The 24,145-nt window shown below is 41.2% G+C and overlaps 1 protein-coding gene and 1 long non-coding RNA gene across 3 annotated transcripts in view; one reads left to right on the forward strand and one right to left on the reverse strand.

Moving 5' to 3' along the window:
• LOC139672455 (uncharacterized) overlaps positions 1-13,499 on the reverse strand; it is a 58,403-nt gene extending 44,904 nt beyond the window's left edge. Inside the window, exon 1 of the long non-coding RNA XR_011697928.1 lies at positions 13,194-13,499. This is a non-coding gene — a long non-coding RNA (uncharacterized lncRNA). The remainder of the gene's footprint in view (positions 1-13,193) is intronic.
• GABRA2 (gamma-aminobutyric acid type A receptor subunit alpha2) overlaps positions 12,341-24,145 on the forward strand; it is a 64,212-nt gene continuing 52,407 nt past the window's right edge. The window contains exons 1-3 of one of the 2 annotated variants that reach the window (XM_071556548.1): positions 12,341-12,463; positions 13,484-13,572; positions 16,115-16,230. In XM_071556548.1, coding sequence (XP_071412649.1) covers positions 12,356-12,463; positions 13,484-13,572; positions 16,115-16,230 — 313 coding nt within the window. In that variant the 5' untranslated portion in view covers positions 12,341-12,355. Of the gene's footprint in view, positions 12,464-12,653; positions 12,817-13,483; positions 13,573-16,114; positions 16,231-24,145 lie in introns of those variants that run through there. The other variant, XM_071556549.1, reaches the window with a different exon arrangement.

Raw genomic sequence — 24,145 nt, forward strand, 5'->3', positions numbered from 1 at the left:
AAAATCAAAGACCAAATCAGTTCGTATAGTGCATGACGAGGAAGAGTCAGGACCTTCACCTCAAGCAGAAGAAGTGGAGCCAGAAATAATCACCCGGTCCCTATCCCTGGGAGAGCTGCGTGATCTCCGGAGAGAGTTCACACGACAGGCAAATGAGTCCATCTTGACCTGGCTACTTTGAATCTGGGATGCTGCAGCCAATGATACAATTCTAGATGGGAGTGAGGCAAGGCAGCTGGGGTCCCTGTCTCGAGATGTTGTCATTGATCAGGGCATTGGAAAGAGACAGGAAACTCTCAGCCTCTGGCGGCGACTGTTGTCAAGCGTGAGAGAGAGATATCTTTGTACGGAGGACCTCCACGTACAGCAAGGACAGTGGAACACAATGGAACAAGGTATCCGGTGCTTAAGGGAATTAGCAGTACTGGAGATAATCTTTTCAGAGGATGAGAGATTCCCTAAAAGTCCAGGTGGTGTCCAGTGCACATCCCAGATGTGGTTAAAATTTGCACGACTTGGGCCAGAAATGTATTCTCGCTACCTTGCAACATTGCAGTGGAGAGAGGGAGAAGACAAGGTGGGGGCACTGGTCAGCAAACTCAGGATTTATGAAGACACTGTCACTGCTCCATTACGAGCCCACGTCTCAGCTGTGGAAACAAAACTGGCTGAACTGGAAGAGAAGATTAAGGAAGGACTCTTCCATATCTCTCCAGAACAAACAAGAGTCTCTGCCATCAGAAGCAGGCATCTTCCAGCTAAGGAGAAAGGGTACACTCCACGCGGCAATCTGTGGTTTTACCTCCATGAGTATGGAGAAGATATGAGGAAGTGGGATGGGAAACCCACCTCTTCCTTAGCAGCTCGGGTACGTGAATTGCAAAGAGGCACAACTAACACAGGGAATTCTTCAAGGTTGAAGGCTGGCCCGGTCTCTCGTGGGCAAGGCTCCAGACAGTATAGGAATGATGATGTTATGCCCGATCCTCTTGAAGGAACCTCCCGGTCATATTCACAGGGAGAGCTCAGTGAATACCATGACCAGAACTAGGGGGGCCCTGCCTCTAGCCAAGTAGAGGAGAGGGACAATTGGGTTTATTGGACTGTGTGGATTCGGTGGCCTGGCACATCAGACCCACAGAAATACAAAGCTTTAGTGGACACTGGCGCACAATGCATGTTGATGCCATCAGGATACGTCGGGGCAGAATCCATCTCTATTTCTGGTGTAACAGGGGGATCCCAACAGCTGACTGTACTGGAAGCTGAAGTCAGCTTGACTGGGAAGGAATGGCATAGACACCCCATTGTGACTGGTCCAGAAGCCCCATGTATCCTTGGCATAGACTGCCTGAGGAATGGGTATTTCAAAGACCCAAAGGGACTGCATTGGGCCTTTGGCATAGCTGCTGTGGAGACAGAGGAAATCAGACAGCTGAGCACCTTGCCTGGCCTCTCAGAGGACCCTTCTGCTGTGGGACTGCTGAAAGTTGAAGAACAATTGCTACCGCTGGCCACAGCCACAGTGCACCGTCGGCAATACCGCACTGACTGAGACTCTGTGACCCCCATACACAAGATGATTCGTGAGCTGGAGAGCCAAGGGGTGGTCAGCAAGACTCACTCACCCTTTAATAGCCCCATATGGCCAGTACGAAAGTCCAGTGGAGAGTGGAGGCTGACGGTGGATTACCGTGGTCTCAATGAGGTCACACCCCCCCTGAGTGCCGCTGTGCCGGACATGCTGGAGCTTCAGTATGAGCTGGAGTCCAAGGCAGCCAAGTGGTACGCCACCATCGACATTGCCAATGCCTTTTTCTCCATTCCGTTGGCAGCAGAGTGCAGGCCGCAGTTCGCTTTCACCTGGAAGGGGGTGCAGTACACCTGGAATCGACTGCCCCAGGGGTGGAAACACAGTCCCACCACTTGCCATGGACTGATCCAGACTGCATTGGAAAAGGGTGAGGCTCCAGAACATCTACAGTACATCGATGACATCATTGTATGGGGGAACACAGCAGGGGAGGTTTTTGAGAAAGGAAAGAAGATAATCCAGATTCTCCTAAGAGCTGGTTTTGCCATTAAACGAAGTAAGGTCAAGGGACCTGCTCAGGAAATTCAGTTCCTAGGAGTGAATTGGCAAGACGGGCGTCGCCAGATTCCAACAGAGGTGATCAACAAAATAGCAGCTATGTCCCCACCGACCAGCAAGAAGGAAACTCAGGCTTTCCTAGGCACCGTGGGCTTTTGGAGGATGCATATCCCTGAGTACAGTCAGATTGTAAGCCCTCTTTACCTTGTGACATGGAAGAAAAATGATTTCCAGTGGGGCCCTGAACAACAACAAGCCTTTGAGCAGATTAAACAGGAGATTACCCATGCAGTAGCCCTTGGGCCAGTCAGGACAGGACAGGATGTGAAGAATGTGCTCTACACTGCAGCCAGGGAGAACGGCCCATCCTGGAGCCTCTGGCAGAAAGTACCTGGGGAGACTCGAGGACGACCACTAGGATTCTGGAGTCAGGGATACAAAGGATCTGAAGGCAACTATACCCCAACTGAGAAAGAGATCCTGGCAGCTTATGAAGGAGTTTGAGCTGCCTCAGAAGTGATTGGCACTGAGGCACAGCTCATCCTGGCACCCCGACTACCAGTGTTGGGCTGGATGTTCAAAGGAAAAGCTCCTTCTACCCATCACGCCACTGATGCCACATGGAGTAAGTGGATCGCTCTGATCACGCAGCGAACCCGGATAGGGAATCCTAATCGCCCTGGGATTTTGGAAATCATCCCCAACTGGCCGGAAGGTGAGAGTTTTGGATTGTCCTCTGAGAAAGAAGAGGAGCAGGTGACACGAGCTGAGGAGGCCCCACCATATAACCAGCTGCCAGAAGAGGAGAAGCGATATGCTCTCTTCACAGATGGCTCTTGCCGCATTGTAGGGACAAGCCGGAAATGGAAAGCAGCTGTATGGAGTCCTACACATCGAGTTGCAGAAGCGACTGAAGGACAGGGTGGATCAAGTCAGGTTGCAGAGCTGAAAGCTGTTCAGCTGGCTTTGGATATCGCTGAACGAGAGAAGTGGCCAAGACTCTACCTTTACACTGACTCGTGGATGGTGGCCAATGCTCTGTGGGGATGGCTGGAGCGTTGGAGAAAGTCCGGCTGGCAGCGCAAAGGGAAACCCATCTGGGAGGCTGAGATGTGGCAGGACATCGCTGCCCGGGTAGAGAAGCTGAGTGTGAAGGTCCGTCACGTAGATGCTCATGTACCCAAGAGCCGGGCTCATGAGGAGCATCGTAACAATGAGCAGGTGGATTGAGCTGCCAGGATTGAAGTCTCTCAGGTAGATCTGGATTGGCAGCATAAAGGTGAATTGTTTCTAGCCCGATGGGCCCATGATGCCTCTGGTCATCAGAGCAGAGATGTGACATACAGATGGGCTCGTGACCGAGGGGTGGATCTAACCATGGACAGTGTCTCACAGGTTATCCATGACTGTGACACATGTGCTGCCATCAAGCAGGCCAAGCGGGTGAAGCCTCTATGGTATGGTGGACGGTGGTCGAAATACAGGTATGGGGAAGCCTGGCAAGTTGACTACATCACAATTCCCCAAACACGCCAAGGCAAGCGCTACGTGCTGACCATGGTAGAGGCAACCACTGGATGGCTGGAGACATACCCCGTATCTCACGCCACTGCCCGGAATACCATCCTGGGCCTTGAAAAATAAGTCCTGTGGAGACACGGCACACCAGAAAGAATAGAGTCTGACAATGGCACCCACTTCAAGAACAGCCTAATAGACACCTGGGCCAGAGAGCACAGCATTGAGTGGGTGTATCATATCCCCTACCACGCTCCAGCTGCCGGGAAAGTTGAGTGATGTAATGGACTGCTGAAAACAACAGTCCATTGAAGGTGTTGGGTGGGGGAACTTTCAAACACTGGGAGCTGCATTTGGCAAAGGCCACCTGGTTGGTCAACACCCGGGGCTCCATCAATCGAGCTGGCCCTGCCCAATCAGAACTCTTGAATACTGTAGATGGAGATAAAGTCCCTGTGGTCCATATGAGAGGTATGTTAGGAAAGACTGTTTGGGTTAGTCCCACCTCAAACAAAGGCAAACCCATCCGAGTGATTGTCTTTGCTCAAGGACCTGGTTGCACTTGGTGGGTAATGCAAAAAGATGGAGAAACGCGTTGTGTACCACAAGGGGACCTAATTTTGAGCGAGAAGAGTTTGTAATGTTTCATTGTATATATGTATATATATATGTATATAGGTAAAAAGGGGATTAATTTGGGAATGACTAGAAGGTGTAGAATAAGGGGTGGATAATGTCCTAGTTCAGCAGGACGGACCAGCTAACCCTGTGTGGGGGTGATCAAAGCTGTGTATTCTACTCCCTCTATTTATTCCCAAGGTCAATGGGCCATTAGCAGCAGCTGCCCAGGGAGCCATTATCACTTCACACCCAGCCTGAGGGGGGGGGGGGGGCGGAGCTGCTAATGGGCCATCAACAGCTCAACACCCCCTGGCTCCCAGAGTTAATCACCCATTGTGTGAGTCCCCGCCCAGGGGGAGGGACTGGGTGCTCTCTGAGGGCACATAAGTGGTGGATAAGAAGACCTCAGGAACTTCTCATCGGATCCAGAGGAGCAGCAGGACCTCGACAGGAGGAGATCACCGCTCTCGCCCAGACCACAGCCCTTGCCTGCACCAACAGGTTTTTTCATTTCCTTTTGCTCTGGGCTGGGGGAACCACAGGGGTCTCAGCACAAGGGCAAACAAACCCCCTTGGGTTTGTACCCCAGGACACTGGGTTATACTGCTGGGGTTTTGTGAGTTGAAAGCAATTTCCCTTTTGTGTCAGTGTTGTTATTGTAATATTATTATTAAATTTTAGCTCTGACTTATAATCTCTCTCGTGGTGAGTTCATTTCCCCTGCTGGTTCACCTTTAAACCAGCACAATGGCACAGTGAGAAAATTGTGTAGAGGGAAGACAGAAAACCAATCAGGGTAAAGGGGGTTGTCAACATGTTCCCAAAATGCGGCATGTAACTTTGTCCACCCATGCCAGGGACTGTCCAGGCCAAGGTGAGGACATGTCCAGGTTCCTAGACAGACAATAGAGCTCAGAGCAGAAAGCCAGGTATCACAGAATCAAGCAGAAAGGACATAACAAGTTCTCTCTTCTCAAATAACCTTGGTGATGTTTAATAGAGCTTTACCCTGGGCACCCCTTTTTGCGTGGCAGATTTGAACAAAACCTTGCAGAGGTTTTGGATAACACAACACTTACTTTGCAGAGAGTAGCATAATATTTTGCTAATAGATGTTCTCTTGTGTCCAGCAGTTGCTGTGCAGATACTCACACATACAATACTCTGTTGACACACACTATCTGCCATGCAGAATTGTTTATAAATTCTTGTATACTAGTTATATGAGGGAAGGTCTGTTTTTCCTTATAAATCCCTTTGCACATACAGGCAGTTTTGACTCAACTTTGTGAAAATAAGTATTAAAATGCAGCCCAGTTTTCTCCCCTTTGGAGCATGGATGGCTACTGCAGACTCACATATGAAAGAGAAAGCATGTTTTGGAGTCCCTTAGTGAGTCATCACTTTTTCACTGGTGATTCATTGCTTGAAAAGAGAGGAAAGCAAATCAGGACTGTTTATACCAACTGTCATCCCTTTATCTGGTTATTTATTTATTTTAGCCTGTGGCATTCTCAAAGCAATGGAATGTGACTGGACTGACAGCAGCCAATATCTGAGGCTTCTTTGCAGACCCTGGGCTGTACTTGCACCTGCATGTATGGAAATGAGTGGAGATAAGATGGAGAACCTTCATTCACATAAAGATCTCTTGCACTGATGCATAGAAGAGTGAAGGAAGGGTTCATACTGCCAGTTTAGGTGCATGCCAGGAACAATCAGGTACTTCAACCTCCTCCACCAGGCCTGGCTGAGATTGCATCTAAACAGCTCCTCAGGAGCTAGGGTGTCTCTAATCTGCCCATCTTGGGAGTTTCCTGATCTCTATCTGCTGGTGCAGCAAGGGGAAATTTAGGGAACAGCAGTACATGCAGTAGGCACTGAAATCTAGCAGCTTGTTTATGTAATTGACTTTACTATGATTTAATTGTCATCCTGCATCATACCTTATCTGCAGTGTGCTGAAAAACTAAGTTCTTTTTTCAAATGCATAAAAATACTGTAACAGCAGTTAATTAACCCAGATATATTTATAAATACCTCCCTGCTTTTGCAAAATGTGTGCAAACTGCTATAGCCTACAGCTACATCCCTAAGCAAGTATATGGTGTATGGGTTTTTTTCCAAAAAACACGGGACATAGCAAAACACTCTTCTAAATTTTGCGATCTAGACTTCGTAGTGGAGGAAGCTGTATTTGTAGCTACAGTTGACTCAAGTATGGAGCAATGCGACTTTTTTATTGTTCTTGTTGAAGCTAGGCAAGACATTTCATGTTTGAACTGTCTTTGGATTATTTGTTGTTAGTGATAGAAGAACACCTTTGTATGTGTTATAGCTAACATTAGTTACAGACAGGAGGAAACTCTTTGAAGTTCTGGGAGGCAGAATCATTTTGAAATGCAGACTTTTGCCACCCAAAATAAGGTTATCTTGGATCAGCAACAAAAACTTTCCTGACTAGGAGCAGTTATTGAGTAGACTGCTAAATGATTGCTGGCCATTCTTTTAAGCAGCACTGAAATTATGCCAAGGGCTGAATTTTTTTAGGCGGAATTTAGAAAAGCATCCATTTTTTAAAACTAAAAATTTTAATGCCATCCTAGTAGGAATAAAAACTCCATGATTTTTTTCTGCTCAAAACCTGTCACTGCCAGAACTGCCAATTTCAGCAATCTTTAGGCAGTCTGAAGGTCTCTATTATGTTTTTTGTTCTAAACTGACTTGTGTGTGTTCACAAAAGATGGTACTTTCTGAACCAGATTGTCTGAAAAGTTTATCCCTCATTAGTGTCTTTGTTTTTCATACTATACTCCATTTAACTTTCTGCTTGTTTTTACTGATCTTTCACGTGACTGAATCTCCAGAAGCAGAATTTAACTGATTATTAATTATTTTAAACATAGAAATATCACTGCTTAATTGCATCATCTGCATACAGACTGCATTATGGTGGGGGAAAAGATATGCAGCAGCACATCCTCTCAGAAGATGCCTGAGGTCCTGATGCTTAGGTAAATCTATTGGTCACTGATAAATCTGTGTGCATTGCACATTATTTAGCATGGCCAATATTAGCTAGGGACAAGGGGAGATGAGGCTTTTGCAGAAGGAAACACAACAATTGACAAATTATTCCTCATATATCCAGACTGCAAGTGGCACATGGAAATATTGTAGGCAACACAAAGTGGCAGGAGTCTAGTGTCACTCCTTTCTTTGTATTCCTGGAAAAAGGGTTGATCATAAATGGCTCTATGTCTGTAAAGTTTTCTCTGAATATCAATCTCATTGTAGCAATAGAAGGGGATTTGGTTTTGAACTTCAAAATATATTCAAACAAAATGAATCTCCAAGTAGTTCCATGTTGTAATGCTGAGTTCTAGAAATTAAGTATATTTCTATGCCTCTAATAAACAATCTCTACTTGCCCCAAACTGGACACCTGAGACATGAAACATCAGGGATCTGTGTTGATTTACATGAAAAACATCTTCAGATCCAAGGAATACTTAAATGAACAGCTTAAAGATAAAATACACTGTATTAATACAAGTAGCACAAATGTAATTATATTTATGAAACAATTTAACATATATTTGCATTTTCTGCATTCTGTCTTATCTACCCAAGCAAAGATCTTATTTTTCTGTAAACTCGCTTTTAGCCTGCTATAACATGTGATCTCCTCATAGAAAACAGGAATTTGCAGATGACAAAAACTGTTGCTTTTATAAAAGCAAATTTTCCTTTTCTCTTACTCAGAACCAGAGTTATTAGCCAGTTCTATTTATCTGCGCTTTCCCCTTCTCAGTCAGTGCATCGGTTGTATTGCCCTCTGTCACTTGCCTTAAATTTGCCCCCTCAAGGAAGATCTACCCTAAAAGGATGACTTCTCACTACTCCTGATAAACAGCAAAGACTCTGTTCACTCTTTCTGTGGATTTCAGTGCATTTGGTGAAAACTAAAAATCCTCATGTGGTATTTAAGGTTCACATTTGGGAGAAGTATAATCCTGGGAAAGAAGAAATATTCATCAGTATTTAAAGTGGGAAAGCTCACTTCAATTTCCTGTTCTACTGAACTTCCTAGTGCACAACGGAAAGTAACCTAAAGCTGATTTCAGAGTTGAAATAAAGCTGGCACTGGCCCTTTATTTTTGCTCTTCAATCAGGAGGTCTGTATGACAGCTAGAGGTTTTGAACAAGCACAGCAACTCTTCCCAGCGCATGAGTATCACAGTCAGATGGAAAACTCCAAAGATTAAAAGTTCCAGGCACTTAAAACAGTGGGTAATCCATAAAGCTGCATGATTTTTCTTGCTTTCTTGTTTATTATACTAGCATCTATTGTTGAATGTTACATTTCAAAATAATTTCACCTCTGAGGAATTTGGGGTGCAGTTTTGCATAAAATCAATGACTGGAGTAGTTCTAGAGACCTGAGTCTTCTTTTCTTACAGAAATCTGATTTCCATCATCATTCTATGGGGCATAATGTGGAGCTGCTCCTAAAAGGAGCCAGTTTTCCCCCTTTTTAGCATTCATGTGCCTGCATGATGAACCAGTGTAGGAACTGACTTGGTTAAAAACTAATCCCCCCCTTTAACACTTTTTTGGTCATTGTTTACAGAAATAAAGTACAGTAACATACATGTTTAAAAATACATAGGAATTATATCTTGGATGCATATCTTCAATACTTGTATTTATGCATAGATGGTTAACTATTTAATTAATATAAATAGAAATTTTAAAAGCATAAATAAAACAGTCTATCAAAAATAAGACAATATTGAGATATGTTTTATGCCTTTTAGAGATAAAAACATTTATGAAAGGATAATGTGTACTAAAAAAAAATCTACTGGTATATCACATGCAAAAATTTCTGATATATCACTTCAATTTTGACTCTTAGATTAGCTCAGCTGCTTAGAGGATGGTGCTAATAGCAGCAAGGTAATAGGTTTGATCCCTGTATGAACCGATCACTTAAGAGCTGGACTTGATGATCCTTGTGGGTTCATTCCAACTCAGAATATTCTGTGATTCTGTAATTTTCACGTATATGCATCACTTCATTGAACTCCAATGACTTTTCTTTTTATCCTTTCAGCTCAGAGTGCTGCTGGCCTAGATATAAGGGTGGGGATTATTCTCAAAATGTACAAAGTAAATGACGATTACCTCAATCTGCCAAAACTTTTATCTGCAACTGTTATATTGCAGAATGTACCCCAGATCAGCATTGTGTGTTAAGTTCTGTTTTGCATTAGTTGATTATGCCCATGACAGAAAATGATTACTGCCACCTCCCTAGTAGCTACAGATTGACGGTATTGGTTTTGAGTAATTTATTTTGTCTGAAGGATGGTGTAACTTTGTCATATAAATCATTCTTTTAAGCACTGTTTTAAAGGAAACATTCAATTTAGTGTTCTGCAGTCTGGATAATGACTAGCCTGGGCTTAACCTCTCCTGCGTTTCTATTACCTCTAAACTGTAAGAAGTGTTTACAAAATGTCACATACCTACCCTGCTATTCAATTTGTGCTCACATAGGAAGTCTTTCCAATCTCACAAAAGAATTGTGAAACATCATTTACCAGCCTTTGTAGAGTTTTGAGATCCTTGGCAAAAAGGAATAATTGGATTCTAAGATCCTTCATTTGTTTTTTAAGATTTTTTCAATATCAAAATAGGAATGGAATTCTATTTCTATATTTCAGCAAATATACTGCTTTCCAGTGGACTATTTCAAGTCCTGTTCAAACTAAGGGTATGACTCCCTGCCTTCTAGGGCACTTTTATCAGGACTCAGGAGCTTCTTGCAAACCCCAGTGATGCATTGGATGCCGCATATCACTTAGAGATAACTGAAATTCAATAGTGAATGACAGCATTCAATACCATACCGGAAACATTAACGCAGAGGCGAAGAGAGGGTTCCCGGTTGACTGTGCACCTGAGAGAGCTCAAGTGCACTGGTTTCTAACTGATGAGAGCTAACACTTCTGGCATTTGAGAGCCATGCCTGCATGTAACCCAACAAAACAATAAACCCCCATAAATACCATGCTTTTCTGCCCAAGTGCTTTCCAGTTCTTCAGCAGCACAAGTTATAAGTGTGTGGGACCAACATAAAAGCCTTATCTCTATCAGTAATTATATTGCCTCTGATTTCTCAGAATACCACAGTAGTCTATCCTTATACTCAGGTTCCCTGTGATCTGGGATGCCCCATAGGGCTGTTCAACTTGTCTAAAATAGGAATTAGAGGTTATTTTCAAGTTTCAAATCTGAAGCATGACATCACTGCATGAAGCCATGGCAAATCTCAAAGAACATCACAGGTAATAATTGTGATTAGAGCCTAAAATCTAGCACATTTTTCTTGGGGAAGTCTATGAACACAAGCTCATTATAAATACATACCTACTCCATGTGGCCTTTGAAGAATGAAAATATGCTATCACAGCAACATGAAACACTGTGACTGCTTTTCATAATGAATGTGTTTTTCTATTTTTTGATGCAAGTCACATATGAAAATTAGATTATAGTTTCACTATTATGATTATTTGAAGTGCATTTTTGAAAGTAATGCAATGAATACCCATGGGAAAAAATATTCTGCTTTGATTACATAATGTATTTCACATAACAATAAACCATGAAGACTCTTCACTTTTAGGGATTTTTTCTGCATTTTGATATTTGTGAAGTCACCCTTACTTAGGACAAGTAGTTAAAACTAGTTTTCTTTACTGTGATTCTGCATGTAGTATCAGTTTTTAATTCCTCATATGTGGAACTTGCAGGATGCAAAGAAGACTTTAGGCTGCCCATAGATGTTTAACTGACAACAAACAGAGCACACTTTCACATCTGGACAGGAAAAGATGAGGGCCTTGTACCTTAAACACAGCCAAGGTTAGATGGCTGCTGCATGAGTGTTCTTCAGATTTCAGTTTTCATGCTTTTGTTCTTATCTTTGTCATTTCCTGCAGTTTGGGCTGTCATTTTACTGGTTATTTTAAAACAAAGCTATTCAGCTTGTTCCCTCTCTCTTCCCAGTCTTAGTGCAAGTTATGAAATATCTCAAAGTTGGAAGTAACAAATTGTCTTGACAGCCCAAGAGCTTGTCTGCCTTCTTTTTTAGCTCATGCTCTCCTGTAGAGTCATCAAGCCACTAAAGAAGAAGGAAAACAAGGACACCTCCCGTTGCAAGCTGCAACAATTGGGAAGCAGGAAACAAATGTAAAACAGCAGAGAAAGAGGTAACAAAAGGAATCCCCCAATTTTTGGTAGTTGATGCTATTGGTAACTGAAGAAATTGTTACTTCTTATTTTCCAGTTTCTCCTCCTGTTACACCTCCCCCCGGCTCCCCCCCCCTTCAGTGTCTATGCATCCAATTTCACAGGTTCATTTTGGAACTGCTATTGATTCAGGAGCAAACTTCATCAAAACAACTTCAGTCAAAATGCAACAAGCAGGTAGGCCAGTGACATAAAGAGAGGACAACTGAGACTGGTGCTTTGGGCAGTTAAGAGAGTGAAAGAAAAGGCGATAGACAGGGATTGGCTAAAAAAGGAAAAAAAAAAAAGCCGAACCATTATTGCCAGCATTATTTAATTATTTCTGAGTTAACAATGCAAAATGAGGGTACACTAAATATAAACCCTTATCTTTAATTATCAAGCCTGTCCTGTTCTACTTGCTCTGGAAAACCTGAAATCAATGGGAATGAATCCTAGCAGCGGTCCAGTTACTACCAGACGAGGACTGCATATACAAAAGGAGGGCAACGTACTTTAAAAGACAATACAATAGAAAGTAATGCAATCTGAGCGGAAAAAAAATTTAAAAAGAGGTCTGTTTCCTTGTCTGAATGCATCTTGAGCTCACTTTAAATGACAGACTTTTCTTCTCTCTGCATTTCAATTAGACTGTGCCAGTGGGCAAGTGGGGAAGGGAATGTTAATGAGGCAGCCGGGGAGCGGGCTGGGAGCCGGGGCTGGCGGCTCCCGCCGCACACGGGGAGCGCAGGGCGGCTGCTGGGGTCAGACACGCACTTGACAAGAGACGATTAAAAGGCTGAGGAGGGAGGGCCACGGAAAATGTCTTGTACCGTTCTGGGGAGAGCTTTCCACCCCATTCCTCGTTCGCGCTCCGCGCGGGCTATGAGGCCGCGGGATACCCCGGAGCCGGAGCCACGGCTCGCCAGGGTGACTTGCATCCTCTCTGCCTGCCGCGGGGGCCCCGGGCTCGGCCGTGGGTGCGCCGGGCTCGGCCGTGGGTGCGCCGGGCTCGGCCGTGGGTGCGGCCGCGCCGCCCCCGCCGTGCCCCTCGGGGCAACCCCGCGCCCGCCGCCCCCCGCTCGCCCCCGCGCACCGCCGCGCAGGCACGCGCGCGCGCTCCCGCCGCTCGGGAGGCTCCCGGTCCGGCCGCGCTCCCGCCGCCGCCCCGCGCTCCTGCCGCCCGCGCCGCCTGCCCCGCTCGCCCCAGCCGCCGGCGGTGCCTTCCTGCCCTCCCCCCCTCTCCCTTCTCCCTCCCCGTCCCGTTCGCCTGCAGCTCCCAGGTAGGGTCCCCGGGGGTCCCCGCTGGCCGCGGGCAGCGCGGGGCCGGCGGCGTCGCCCCCCGCGGGCGTGGGCAGCGCCTGCCCGTGGCTAGCTCCGCTGCGGTCCGCAACTTGTCGCCCTGCGGGAGCTGTCCCTCGCAGCTGCCCCGTCACTGCCGCCCGCGGCGGCGGCGGCCGCCGGCGCTCTGCCGAGCAGCTGTCACACGTTCGGGGCGCTCGGCGGCGGCGGGGGCGGCTCGCCCGCGGTCTCCGCACCGAGCCCCGGCGAATGGCATGACTCTGCCTCCCTCCCTCCCTCCCGCCCGCCCCCCTCGGTTGCGGTGTGCCGTAGTGAGGAGAGGAGAGGGGTGGTTAAACCCCCATCCTCCCATACATACGGTTTTTATTTTTTGTTCCTTCTCATCTCGGGGTTTTCACATCACGGAACAGGAAAGCATCTGATGCGCCGGCTCACATGCCACTTCTGATCATACGTTGCCTCTTTGCACAGAGCAGGATCGTTGGGAAAGATGGAGATACAATAAGTTGCTAGTAGTGAAAAGTGCTGCGGAAATTCAGTGGTTTCTCCAGTGAAGTGACATATTCTTCCTCGGGTTAAGTTGAAAGCACTGCTTGGCGGCGGCTGATTGTCGTTGAGAGTGGGTTTGTGTTCTTCTTGCACCGTTAGGTTTTGCAAAGAGCGACGATGAAGAGGAAGCTGGCACTCTCCGAGATGCAGTTGGTTCTTCTCGTTTTATTGGTGTGGCTGTCAACAAGGTGAGAGCATATTTAGTTTTGCTGTTCCCTATAGACATGTATGTTACGATCTGTGAAGAGTAAGCTTGTGTGAGAGGTTATAAAAGTATAGTGTGTGTAGTAACGTAATTAAAAAATCTTTCTTAGATATTTGAATGCAGTATTAAACAGTTTCCAAAGCAAATGCAGTAAAATGTATTTTAGGGACCATAAAAGCTTGGTCTCTTGTCCTTAAACAGTTTACAAATTGATACTTATTTCACTATTAAAATAACAATTTCTTTAAATGGATCTTATTGGATCTTAAGAGATTTATTGGAGTTACTGTATTGCTGTGATTCTGTACCATACAGAACAGTCAAGATGGAGAAATAGATTATTGTGAAGTAACACAGCAAATCATGGTCTCTAAAATAATGCTCACATATTTTGTAATATGGGCATGCCTTTTTTCCCCCCCTTTTTGTTTTTTAGACAAACATGACAGAATTCAAAATGATACTAAAGCTTTAAACCTCTAGGTGGAGATAGCATACAACTTCACAATCACATATAATAAAACAATAACATAATTTATTAATCAGCTTTTCCTATGTTGTTTAAAGTTCGCAATTTCTAAAGTTACAGCATAAGAGGAAGTAATTTTAATTGTGTAATACTTTAGGGTTACTCACAGTCCCTAAACATAAAATTAATTGCAGTTTGTAACTTCAGTTTACTTGCTTTGGTCTTTTGGCTGCAGTAGGTCTTTTCCTAATATGGTAAGGTTTGTATACCAAATATTGCAAGTTTCGTATGATTTAAAAAGTCTGCAGTTGTTTTTGTTTGTTTCCCTATGAACAAAATATTTCCTGAAACTATGTTTTCTATTTCACTTTATGCCTAACTATGGTGCAGTATTAGTTGAGTCACAGTGGGCCAGATCCTGCAAACCCTACTCAAGTGAGTAATCTTACTGACGTCAAAGAGACTACATACGTAATTAAGGAGTTTGTGCCCGAGTAAAGTTTGCAGGATTTGACCCTAATTTGATATAATTGTATGATCTAGTTTCTTAGTGGAATCTTGAGTTGAAAAAGCTGTTGTATCTCAAAATGATGGCAGGGGTTTATAGTACAGAAATACATTTTACAAACAAAAATGAGCCATCCAGTAATGAAAATTAAGATAAAGCTGACACATCAGTAAATCCACACATGACATTTTGATGCGTTCTTTGTAAGTTATCTGATTTGGGTCGATTATGTGTTTCATGTGATGGAAAGCACAGACTGCAATGATTTACATTTAAATATTTCCTCCATGCTGTTGAACTGGAGACCAACATAAAGCCATGTCTTTAGTAATTTTATAGCTTGCTTTAGAGAAAACATCACCCAAACCTACTTTTGGTTTGGAGGAGGAAGAAAATATGCTTGCTTTTACAGCATTCAGAATGCCCTGATTAGTAGTTCATTTGGAGATGATAAATACTCAAACATTTCAGGTTAAAAATTTAGGTGGTTGAAAAAGGCATAAATGGTAAAGCGTGTAGCCTATGATGCTTTATTCCCTTTGTACCAAAATGCTGGTATTAAGTAGGCAAGACTAATGAGCTCATGCGTTTCACATGCATGGTGCTTAAAACTGTTGGCACAGTAATATTTGCATGTGTAAGGCTTTCTGCATGTGAGTGTTTCCCTGGCACAAACCCCCTTTGGTCTGGGTGCCCAGATCCCAGAGGACTGACTGTTAAGCACCACAGCTGCCTGGGCAGCAGGTTCGTGTTCCATTCCCTGGTGTGTTCCACAGAGATTTGACCCATAAAGACTGTAATGTCTCTTTCCTTATCGGGGAAGTTTGAAACCATCAGTAATCTATAGGTTGTCTATTCTTCATTTATTGTTTCTACTCTGTCCAAAATTTGTCCAGTGGAGTATCAGACAGTGCTTTTTATGCCAGAATAGCATTTTAGAAACATGAAGGCTATCCACAGCAATCCTGCAGCTTGCTAGTCAGCATTGTTGTTTCCACCCACCAACTGCTGGCGTCAGAGGACTCCCTGAGCATGATCTCTGGAGTTTTCCCTCATGTCACTTCTCCTGGTCATGTACGTTACATGACCATTGGGTGGAAGCATATCCACAGGATTTATCCAAAGATAGAGTATACCTAGGTGAGGACAGATAAGACAGAGCTGGAAGGAGACGGTTTTGTGTAGGGGAACCTGAGTTAATCAGTCTTTGAGTGACATGCCATCAAGGCCATAGAAAAGCTCTTTTAGGCTTTTTCACCTGCAGAGCCAAATGTTTTAGTGAAGTTTGAAGTAGTATTCACAGTGATATAATGATGACTAAAAGTAGAGGCTACTGGAAAATGACTTCCTTGAAATTTTAAATAGCATGTTGTTGATGCTTATATTTCTGAACTTGTTATACATATACATAAATTGTATATTTGTATTCTGTTAACTACACCCTTCTTGTCAGAGTGCACCAAGTTAAAGGCCAGCCTAAAAAACCTGCATGTTGAGTGTATGTTAAAACATACCTAGCATTTTCTAAAATGTAAAATGTCCATTCAGATCAGTGCTGGCTGACTCCCTGGAAGATGAAGCTAAGAATAACATCACCATCTTTACAAGAATTCTAGACAGACTTCTGGATGGTTATGATAATCGCCTCAGACCTGGATTAGGAGGTAATAAAACCAATTAAAGATTGATTTTAAAAAATCAATTTTAATGTTCAGATTTTATGCACTGATATTCTTCCTTTGGGTTTTTTCTCCCCTAACAGCTGGTATGTATCTTGATAAATTATTTATAACTACATTCACCCAGATGAATCATTTGAAGTTTGAGGAAGATAACATCTATGAATGGAAAAGAGGGAGTTTCACACATTTATCTTAAGTAAAAAGGAAAAAAAGTGGTTATTTAACATAGTAAAACAGAATATGAACAAAAATAACATCTAAAGGTGTTATTCCAGTCAGGGAATTTTGGTTGAACAAGGAATGCAGGCTTGATTTCCTCCAATGTGATGAGTGTGTGTTTTTAGAAACCTGCACTAGTGTTATGTGTGGTGCATGTGAATTCTACATTTTAGATTAATTCATTAGCCCAGTAAATTCAGTGGAAATGTACTTTGACTTCCTTGGAAGTAGGGTTTCATTGGTAATGTGTATTTTGTTTTTGGGCACCTTGCACTTAGGCATTTGGAAAAAGAAATAAAGAAAAAAGAGAATATTGGAGGACAGAGGTCACTGCACTCTAGTGCCATGACTGTCGGTTATTTTTCAAAATAGCCGTTCATATTTCCATTTTAAAGTTCTGTGCAAGCTTATGTCAGTATGTAGACAAAAAATTTAAATAATTTGTAAGGTGTTGAAAGCATTGCTGTGCAAAAAGATGTCTGGTATGGGAAAGGGCTGAATATCTTAGTTTTGATATTATTTTATCTACTATTATTGTGTATTTGAGATTTATGCTATCTAACATTGACATGTTTGTATCAAATATAGCACTGTTACTATTATTATTAAAAGTTTTGTTAATTGGCATTTTCAAGCTGGAGACTATTTCAGCTGGCTGAAAATAATTCCAGGGCAAAATCCCTGAGAGCCCTTCCTGTTTCTGTGGATTTCAGTAAGATCAGGCCCAAAGCTAGAGACGTGCTCTGACTTCCATGGAAATTGCAGTAATAACTCCATTTGGTCAAATTAACAGGTTTTATCCAACACTATTCCATCCTAACCTGTGGCTCTGCTGGTATTCTGGTCCTGGAGAATCATGGCTTGCATCTGACACAGCAGAACGTGGGAGCTGGTGCTGTCTGGAAACAGCTTTCTCATTATACATAATTTTTAACCTAGGATATCTTTTCATGTCCATTTCTGGCCTCTCTACAGTGGAGGCTTGTGAAATATTTTACATTTAAAGACTTTTTAATTTAGATGATAAGTAAAATGGGACTTACAGCACTGTCGATGTGAGAATTCATATAGTGATGTTTTACATGGAATTTTGATTTCTTTGCAAAATGCCCAAATTTTATACACATACCATGACTTTCAGAAACACTCCATATCACCAAGTTCATGTTCATTTTGCAGGTCTTTCAAAATCATGCTTTTTATTAGAAAAATATTGAAAGTTTAATTTCTTGTTTGCCACAGGGAATATGCCATTTAATGATAACAGTCTGCAGTTCCTTTGCATATCAAGTGGTTTTTTTATTATTAAATTTTGTATTGTTAAGAATGTGAAATTAAAAAAATAGATTTTTCTTTTGGATTTTTTGTCAAATCTACTTCGAAATACCTTCCTCTTTTTCTATATGAAGCCTCCTAGGTAATGAAAACATACTTTGAGAGCACAAAAATTAAAGATTCAACATCTGTTTGATGTTGGTATACATGGCAATCAACCCATGCAGAACATGTGTGAAATGAAACTTTGTCATGCATATTAAACTGTGATGATTCATGACATTAATCTTAATCTTCAAGAATACTTTGATTGTGAATGGATGGATTCTTGCAGTTCTTACAGAGAACTTGTAAATGCAAATTGTGATAATCCATGATATGAAGTATACCAAACAATGCTTTTGTATATAATGCTTAGTAATTATGGAGTTTCAAAATTCAGGAATTTTGTAGCACTTTATTCCTTTTCCTCTATTGACCTATATTCTGAAAAGAGTTGTGAAAATGATTAATCTTTTTTCTTTTTTTTTTTTTTAACCACTATGTGCCTGGTAAGCTCAGACGGTTTCTACAAGTATTTTTGCATAGATTACTGCATTCTGACCATGCCACTGTTCTGTTCTGACATTTATATGAATCTGAAATAGCTCAACTGAAACCAGTAGAATGTTGACTTTGGCATAGCAGTTTGCATTATCATGCTACTCTACTATGACAGATCTGGCCTAACATGTGCTACAACAGAAACAGTCGAGGTTCTGAGATGGATTCTTTTAAAGTCTTCTGAAAGCAAGAGCTGTTCATCAGCCCACTTTCTCTTGCTGTGAAAGACATTTTCAGAGATGTCTTACAATAAAAATTCTGCTAAATTCATTGTTCATTTAGTAATGGAAAGTTTTAGCTTATCACTGGCATTTTAGCTACTTATGTACCAACAAAATGGAAACATACAGGCTCCTTGAAAGACTATATACATTCAGCTAAGTAAATATCTGGGAATTAGTTCTTGAATTGAGGGATAGATTTGTAATTAATTTTACTGGGAGATTTGGTGTGAGTACTTACAGTGTGTAACTTGATGCTTTACTGATACATTGGTACACTTCAAAACTGAGTACTATTTTCTGTAGACTCTTGAGACAGCTTTCATTTTTACTGGTGATAAAATTCTGTCACATAAATGGGTTTTGGCTGTTGGCTATTGGCTGTCCTAGCAGCTGGGATACTTGAATGACATATGAACACTACAGTGATGAAATAACCTGCGAAATGGGTGTGGGCAGGGAGAAGAAGACATTGCACAATCCTCTGAAGCCAGAGACATCTCATATGACTTAGATAATACCCCAGCCTACTGTGTTTATATGGATAGGCATCAGTGTATTCAGGGGAAGATAATTGTTTCTCTGTACTCACTTTATGTGAAGCACAAGATTGCAGCTGGAACACTCTTGACTGCACTTGCAGTTCTGACATGAACTGTTTTTCCCAAACATTCCACACCATTTGTGTTTAGGCATCAAAATAAAATAGTTTTACTTCAAAACAAACTTCCTATGTCATTAGCATTAATTTGTATGAAACATAGTCTTGAAAATGATGTCTGCAAGAGTTTTATTCTTTATAATTATATTTTCAAGACACTTAGGGTAATCCTTTCATAAATCATTTTATTTTTATTAGTATGTAGAAAAGGAAATCCACAAAACAACGGGCAGGAAAACTAAGCAAGGGGTCAAATAACGAGAACAGAATGTTGAAGCTGAGGTACAGCTGCATGCAAATCTGGAAGTGATGGATTATCTGGCTGCTCTCCTCTACCCCAAGAACAGACATGATCATATTGGATACTCAGTATTCTGGCCATCTTCATGAACCATTCCTCTAGAAACTAAGCCTCCTTTACTTTCTCACATTTGAACTGGTCATTTCCAACAGCTATAGAACTGTCTGAACTCTCCCAAATTTATAAAATGCAATTGAGTAAAAGACTTAGAAAATAAAAAAAAATATTGGAGGGAAAACCCCAAAAAAACAACAAGAGAGGTTACAAGGACAGAGGACTGAACTTCACAACCTGAAGTTTCAACTGCCATATTACCTTTGAAAAAAGCTATGGAAATTTATACAATTTGAGGATCCTTTCATAAACTGTGGTCAGTCTCACCAGCTTCAGGAGTGGCTTTCTCATTGTAACCAAAGAGATGAATGCTGCTTGTTAAAAAAAAATAGAGGAAGATGAGACAGTAGGCAGGTGAAAACTAAATGCCACTGTGATTAGATTTTGAGTATCCATCTCTGCCTTCAGATGTTCTGATTGCTTTAAATAAGAATCTCCATTTCACTTACAGACAGACCAAACCCCCTTTCCCCCAACATTTTGTAAATAGAGCAAGAAAACTGAATAGAACTGAGAGGAAATATTGGTGACTATTGTCAGAGAGATGGTGAGCCCTGAGCACTTGCAGGTATAGTCTTTCATCTTTGGAGCACTGCATAGATCATTGCATAGAATCAGTGTAGTAGGGTCAAATATCAGACGCTGTGATTAAAAGTTGTATCGTGCTCACCAATATAAGCCAATGGGAAAATCCATTTTTTCACAAAGTATCCCTCCCCCCACCCAGATCAGGAGAGCTATATACGTGTGTATGTATATGAGATCAGGAGAGCTATATACATATGTATATATGTGTGTGTATATATATATATATTTATCAAATAGTTGAATGTTGTGAGTTGCCAGGAAACAAGGCCATGATCATATGTTGATAATCTGGAATATGTTAAAATTAGGACAGTATATATATCTCTGTGATTCCGAGTTTTTAATCAGCTTTAGAAGAGTTTGTAGCTGCACCAGTCCCCTAGCTGGGCATTCCAAACTGAGTGGTGTTTGTCAGCCCCAACATGCGTAATACAAGTTCAAAGTATTGTAAAAGAAGGTTCTTTGAATGTTTTTGCTGCAGAACATTATTGGAAAGTGTTTACTAGCATTTTTAAAGGAAAAAAGTGCAGTGTCTCTGCTCATGTCTGGTTGCTTCCTTAGCCTTTATTTGCCCAAGTTTCATCTTTTGGAAATGGCAATGTCTCTCTGCCAGTGCTGTGCAGAGCAATTCAGAGCAGCACTTGCATTTTCTAAAAGCCCATTATCTTTGTAGTTATGCTGGGACACAAATGAGTAAACTCTTGCATGCTCTTTTTTTGGGCACACTTGGAAGAGCCATGTGGAATCTGGCCATAATAGAGCTTTCAGAGTAGTCAGCGAGAAAGTCAGGTTAATTTATGTTAGAGTTGTGGATAATGTATATTGGCAAAAAGCATTTTGTATAAAAATGGAAAAGTAATAGAGAGGAGGATATGAAAATCTCATTAATTACTTATCCAGGACATGCAGATGGTGCTAAAATCCAAGAACAGAACTATCTCGTAGCTATACACATTCCAGGGAATGAATCACTGGGAAAGTGGAAGGATGAAAAACCCTCAGAAACCTTTTGGTACAGAAGAACAAATCATGTAGAATAGGACAGTGGCTGAGTGGCTTCACAAAGTTTATCTATCTATCTATCTATCTATCTATCTATCTATCTATCTATCTATCTATCTATCTATCTATCTATCAAGTCTGTGAATAAATGAACACTCAAGATAGCAAAATAAAATGACACTGTGCAGAATATTGTAGTTAAGAAAAGTGTTGCATGATGCAAAGTGACCAAATGTTATGTCTCTGAACAGTTGACAAAAATTCAGGTACTTTACTGTAAAGTTATCTATGTCTGTAACGGAGCTTGTCTGGGAGGATCTCCCAGTTCACTGAGCGTGTATATTTAGTACTTTTTTTTTTCTCTTGGCAAAGCATCAGCATTTGCTTCTAATTCTAGAATTACTGCTGACAGCACCAAGACTGAATTTAAGCTTTTGCTTACTTTTGTCTCATCTAAAAGAAGGACATGAAAGCAGATACTGCACATTTCTGTGTAGCTCATTGGTGCTCTTTCTAAATCAGACTGATGGGATGGTTAAATTTTTCAGAGGGTTTTGATGGGCAAAGATAAACACCACCTTTTCGCTGTGATGTAGTTATTCTGGGTTATTTAGAAAGTAGTTGAGAAGCAGTGGTTTTGCTGACATCCAAGGTATTCTACTGTTGACTGTTTTGCACTCAGGCCTTTTATCATGTTACATAAATCTTGCAAAGATTTTTTCTATCTAAAATATAGAACTGCTTCTCATTCAGGCTGACTTGTTTAAATAGCTGCGTACCAAAGGATTGCAATATCATAGTCCCAAAGTTTTTATTGCCCTTGTGAAATGATACAATTTGCATAATGCCCTATGAATTGGAAATATAATTATTATTTAAATAATCTAACTCTGAAACATTTTCAGAAATATTTAAGCACATGAGAAATTCATCCAGGATAACATTGGGGGATTTTGATGGATTTCATGGATTTTTAGTAGTGGATTTTAACCAAGCAAAAAGTGAATTTAAACTGTAGTAATCAATGTACATCTTGCTTACAATGACAAAATTGTAATTGTCATTTGAAAGAAACAAAGCAATTTTGTAATACTAAATTAGTAATATTCTGGGTTACACTAAAAGATGTACTTGTAAACAGTATCAGGGAAATCCTTTGGTGTTTACTGCTCTGATGTAGCCATGGAGTACTCAGTTTCATGTAGTTTTTGTATAGGAGAACACAGAAAATTACATTTCGAATATTTTCTTTAATAAGATATACCAAAAAATGTGCTAATTATAAATGTAAGAAAGAAGCTATAGAGATTTCTTATTCAGTTACATAAACTCCTAAAGATATTATGAAGGCTTTAGTGAAGAACTTTTAAATAAGCAGTTAATTTGATGGCCTTTGACTTGTGGGTTTAGATACGTAGGACCCAGACAATATTTTTAATATACTGCTCTTCACAGAACTGAAAAATGGACCTCAAAAGTATGTTTGATTTAAGAAAAAATGGCAGTTACAACATACTGTGATAGGAATAGGCATTACTATTTTAGTGATGATGATTTCTGTTTGTGTGATAACAACCAATATTTAAGCAAAAAGTCATACATAACTTTCAAGAAATTCACTGGCAAGTTTTGACATTTTATTTTCAATCGAAACTAAAAACTTGGGATTAAATGAACATGGAGAACTCCTTCAGCTTCTTTAAGTAGAAATGGCTGGGAATTTTTTAGCCTCTGTTCTTGAAGCCTCTAATGGCAAATATGTATTTATTTACTGTATTTTAGCACTTCATAAAGAAAAAGCTGCCGCAAGGCATACATTCTGCATAGCACAACCAGCTTCTACTACATTCAAGGCCTGATTGTGGTGAAAACAATGTAACAAAAAAAAATAATTTATGAGACTTAATCTAAAATGACAAAAAAATGAACAGGGATTATTTTTCCCCTCCTTAGCTTTAGTAGGCAAGCTCATAAATATTGGGCCAAGGATGGTGATTTTTGACAGATGCAGAGATAATGGCTGCTCAGAGATATGGTGGAGTTTTCATCTTTGTGGAGACACTCAAAATTTGACAGAATATGACCTGGGCAACCTGATCTGTCTTCATAGCTGGCTCTGCTTTGTACTTTCCAAGGGTTCTTTTGAACTAAATTATTCTAAGATTCTGTGACTGACAGCCAACAAGATATTGAAATAATGGCTGCAGTTTTCCATCTTAATTGGCAAAGGCAAAACAAATTAAATTTAGTATGTCAGTTCTTGAAGATAGAGTTCAATAAGAACATCTGTGTAAATGAAAGGTTTACACTGCTTAGGAACATCAGATTGCAAAATATTGTACAAGTCTCAAACTTATTATTTATAAATGGTCCACTGATAAACAAAAGATTTGGGGCAGAGAGAAATTATTTGCAGAAATGCAAAGGACATATTCTTTTTCATGGTCTTTTTGCCTTGTCTTTTCTAACATTGAGCAGAAGCTGGGACTTGACTAATGGAACAAAAGTGACTCTAACCACATTTTTCCTACTCTCACCATAAACTGGGGTAGCGAAAAGGGTTAAATATGGGAGAAGACTATTTTAAAGGAGAGGCACTGTACTTCATTAGATCATTCTCAGTTAACTGGCAGAATATAGGGAACTGAAAACATGCAAAACACTTGTGTATCCCAGATATCAACACCTCCTCAGGAAGCACCCAGGAACTTCTAAACACTGCCTTTCTGAAGTGCCCCAAGACACTTTCTAGAGTTCCTTCAGTTTTATTCTTCTGTTTTCATATTGCCGTTTCCTTTTCTAAACATTCTTACAGAAAATGCCTTCCTGTCTTCTTTGAACAAAATTTCATGAATTTATTTGATTCCATCTAAATATAGCTTTAACCAAATCCAGGTGAGACATACTGTGTAG

This window comes from Pithys albifrons, chromosome 5 (genome assembly GCF_047495875.1).
Source record: "Pithys albifrons albifrons isolate INPA30051 chromosome 5, PitAlb_v1, whole genome shotgun sequence".
NCBI classification, from domain to species: domain Eukaryota; kingdom Metazoa; phylum Chordata; class Aves; order Passeriformes; family Thamnophilidae; genus Pithys; species Pithys albifrons.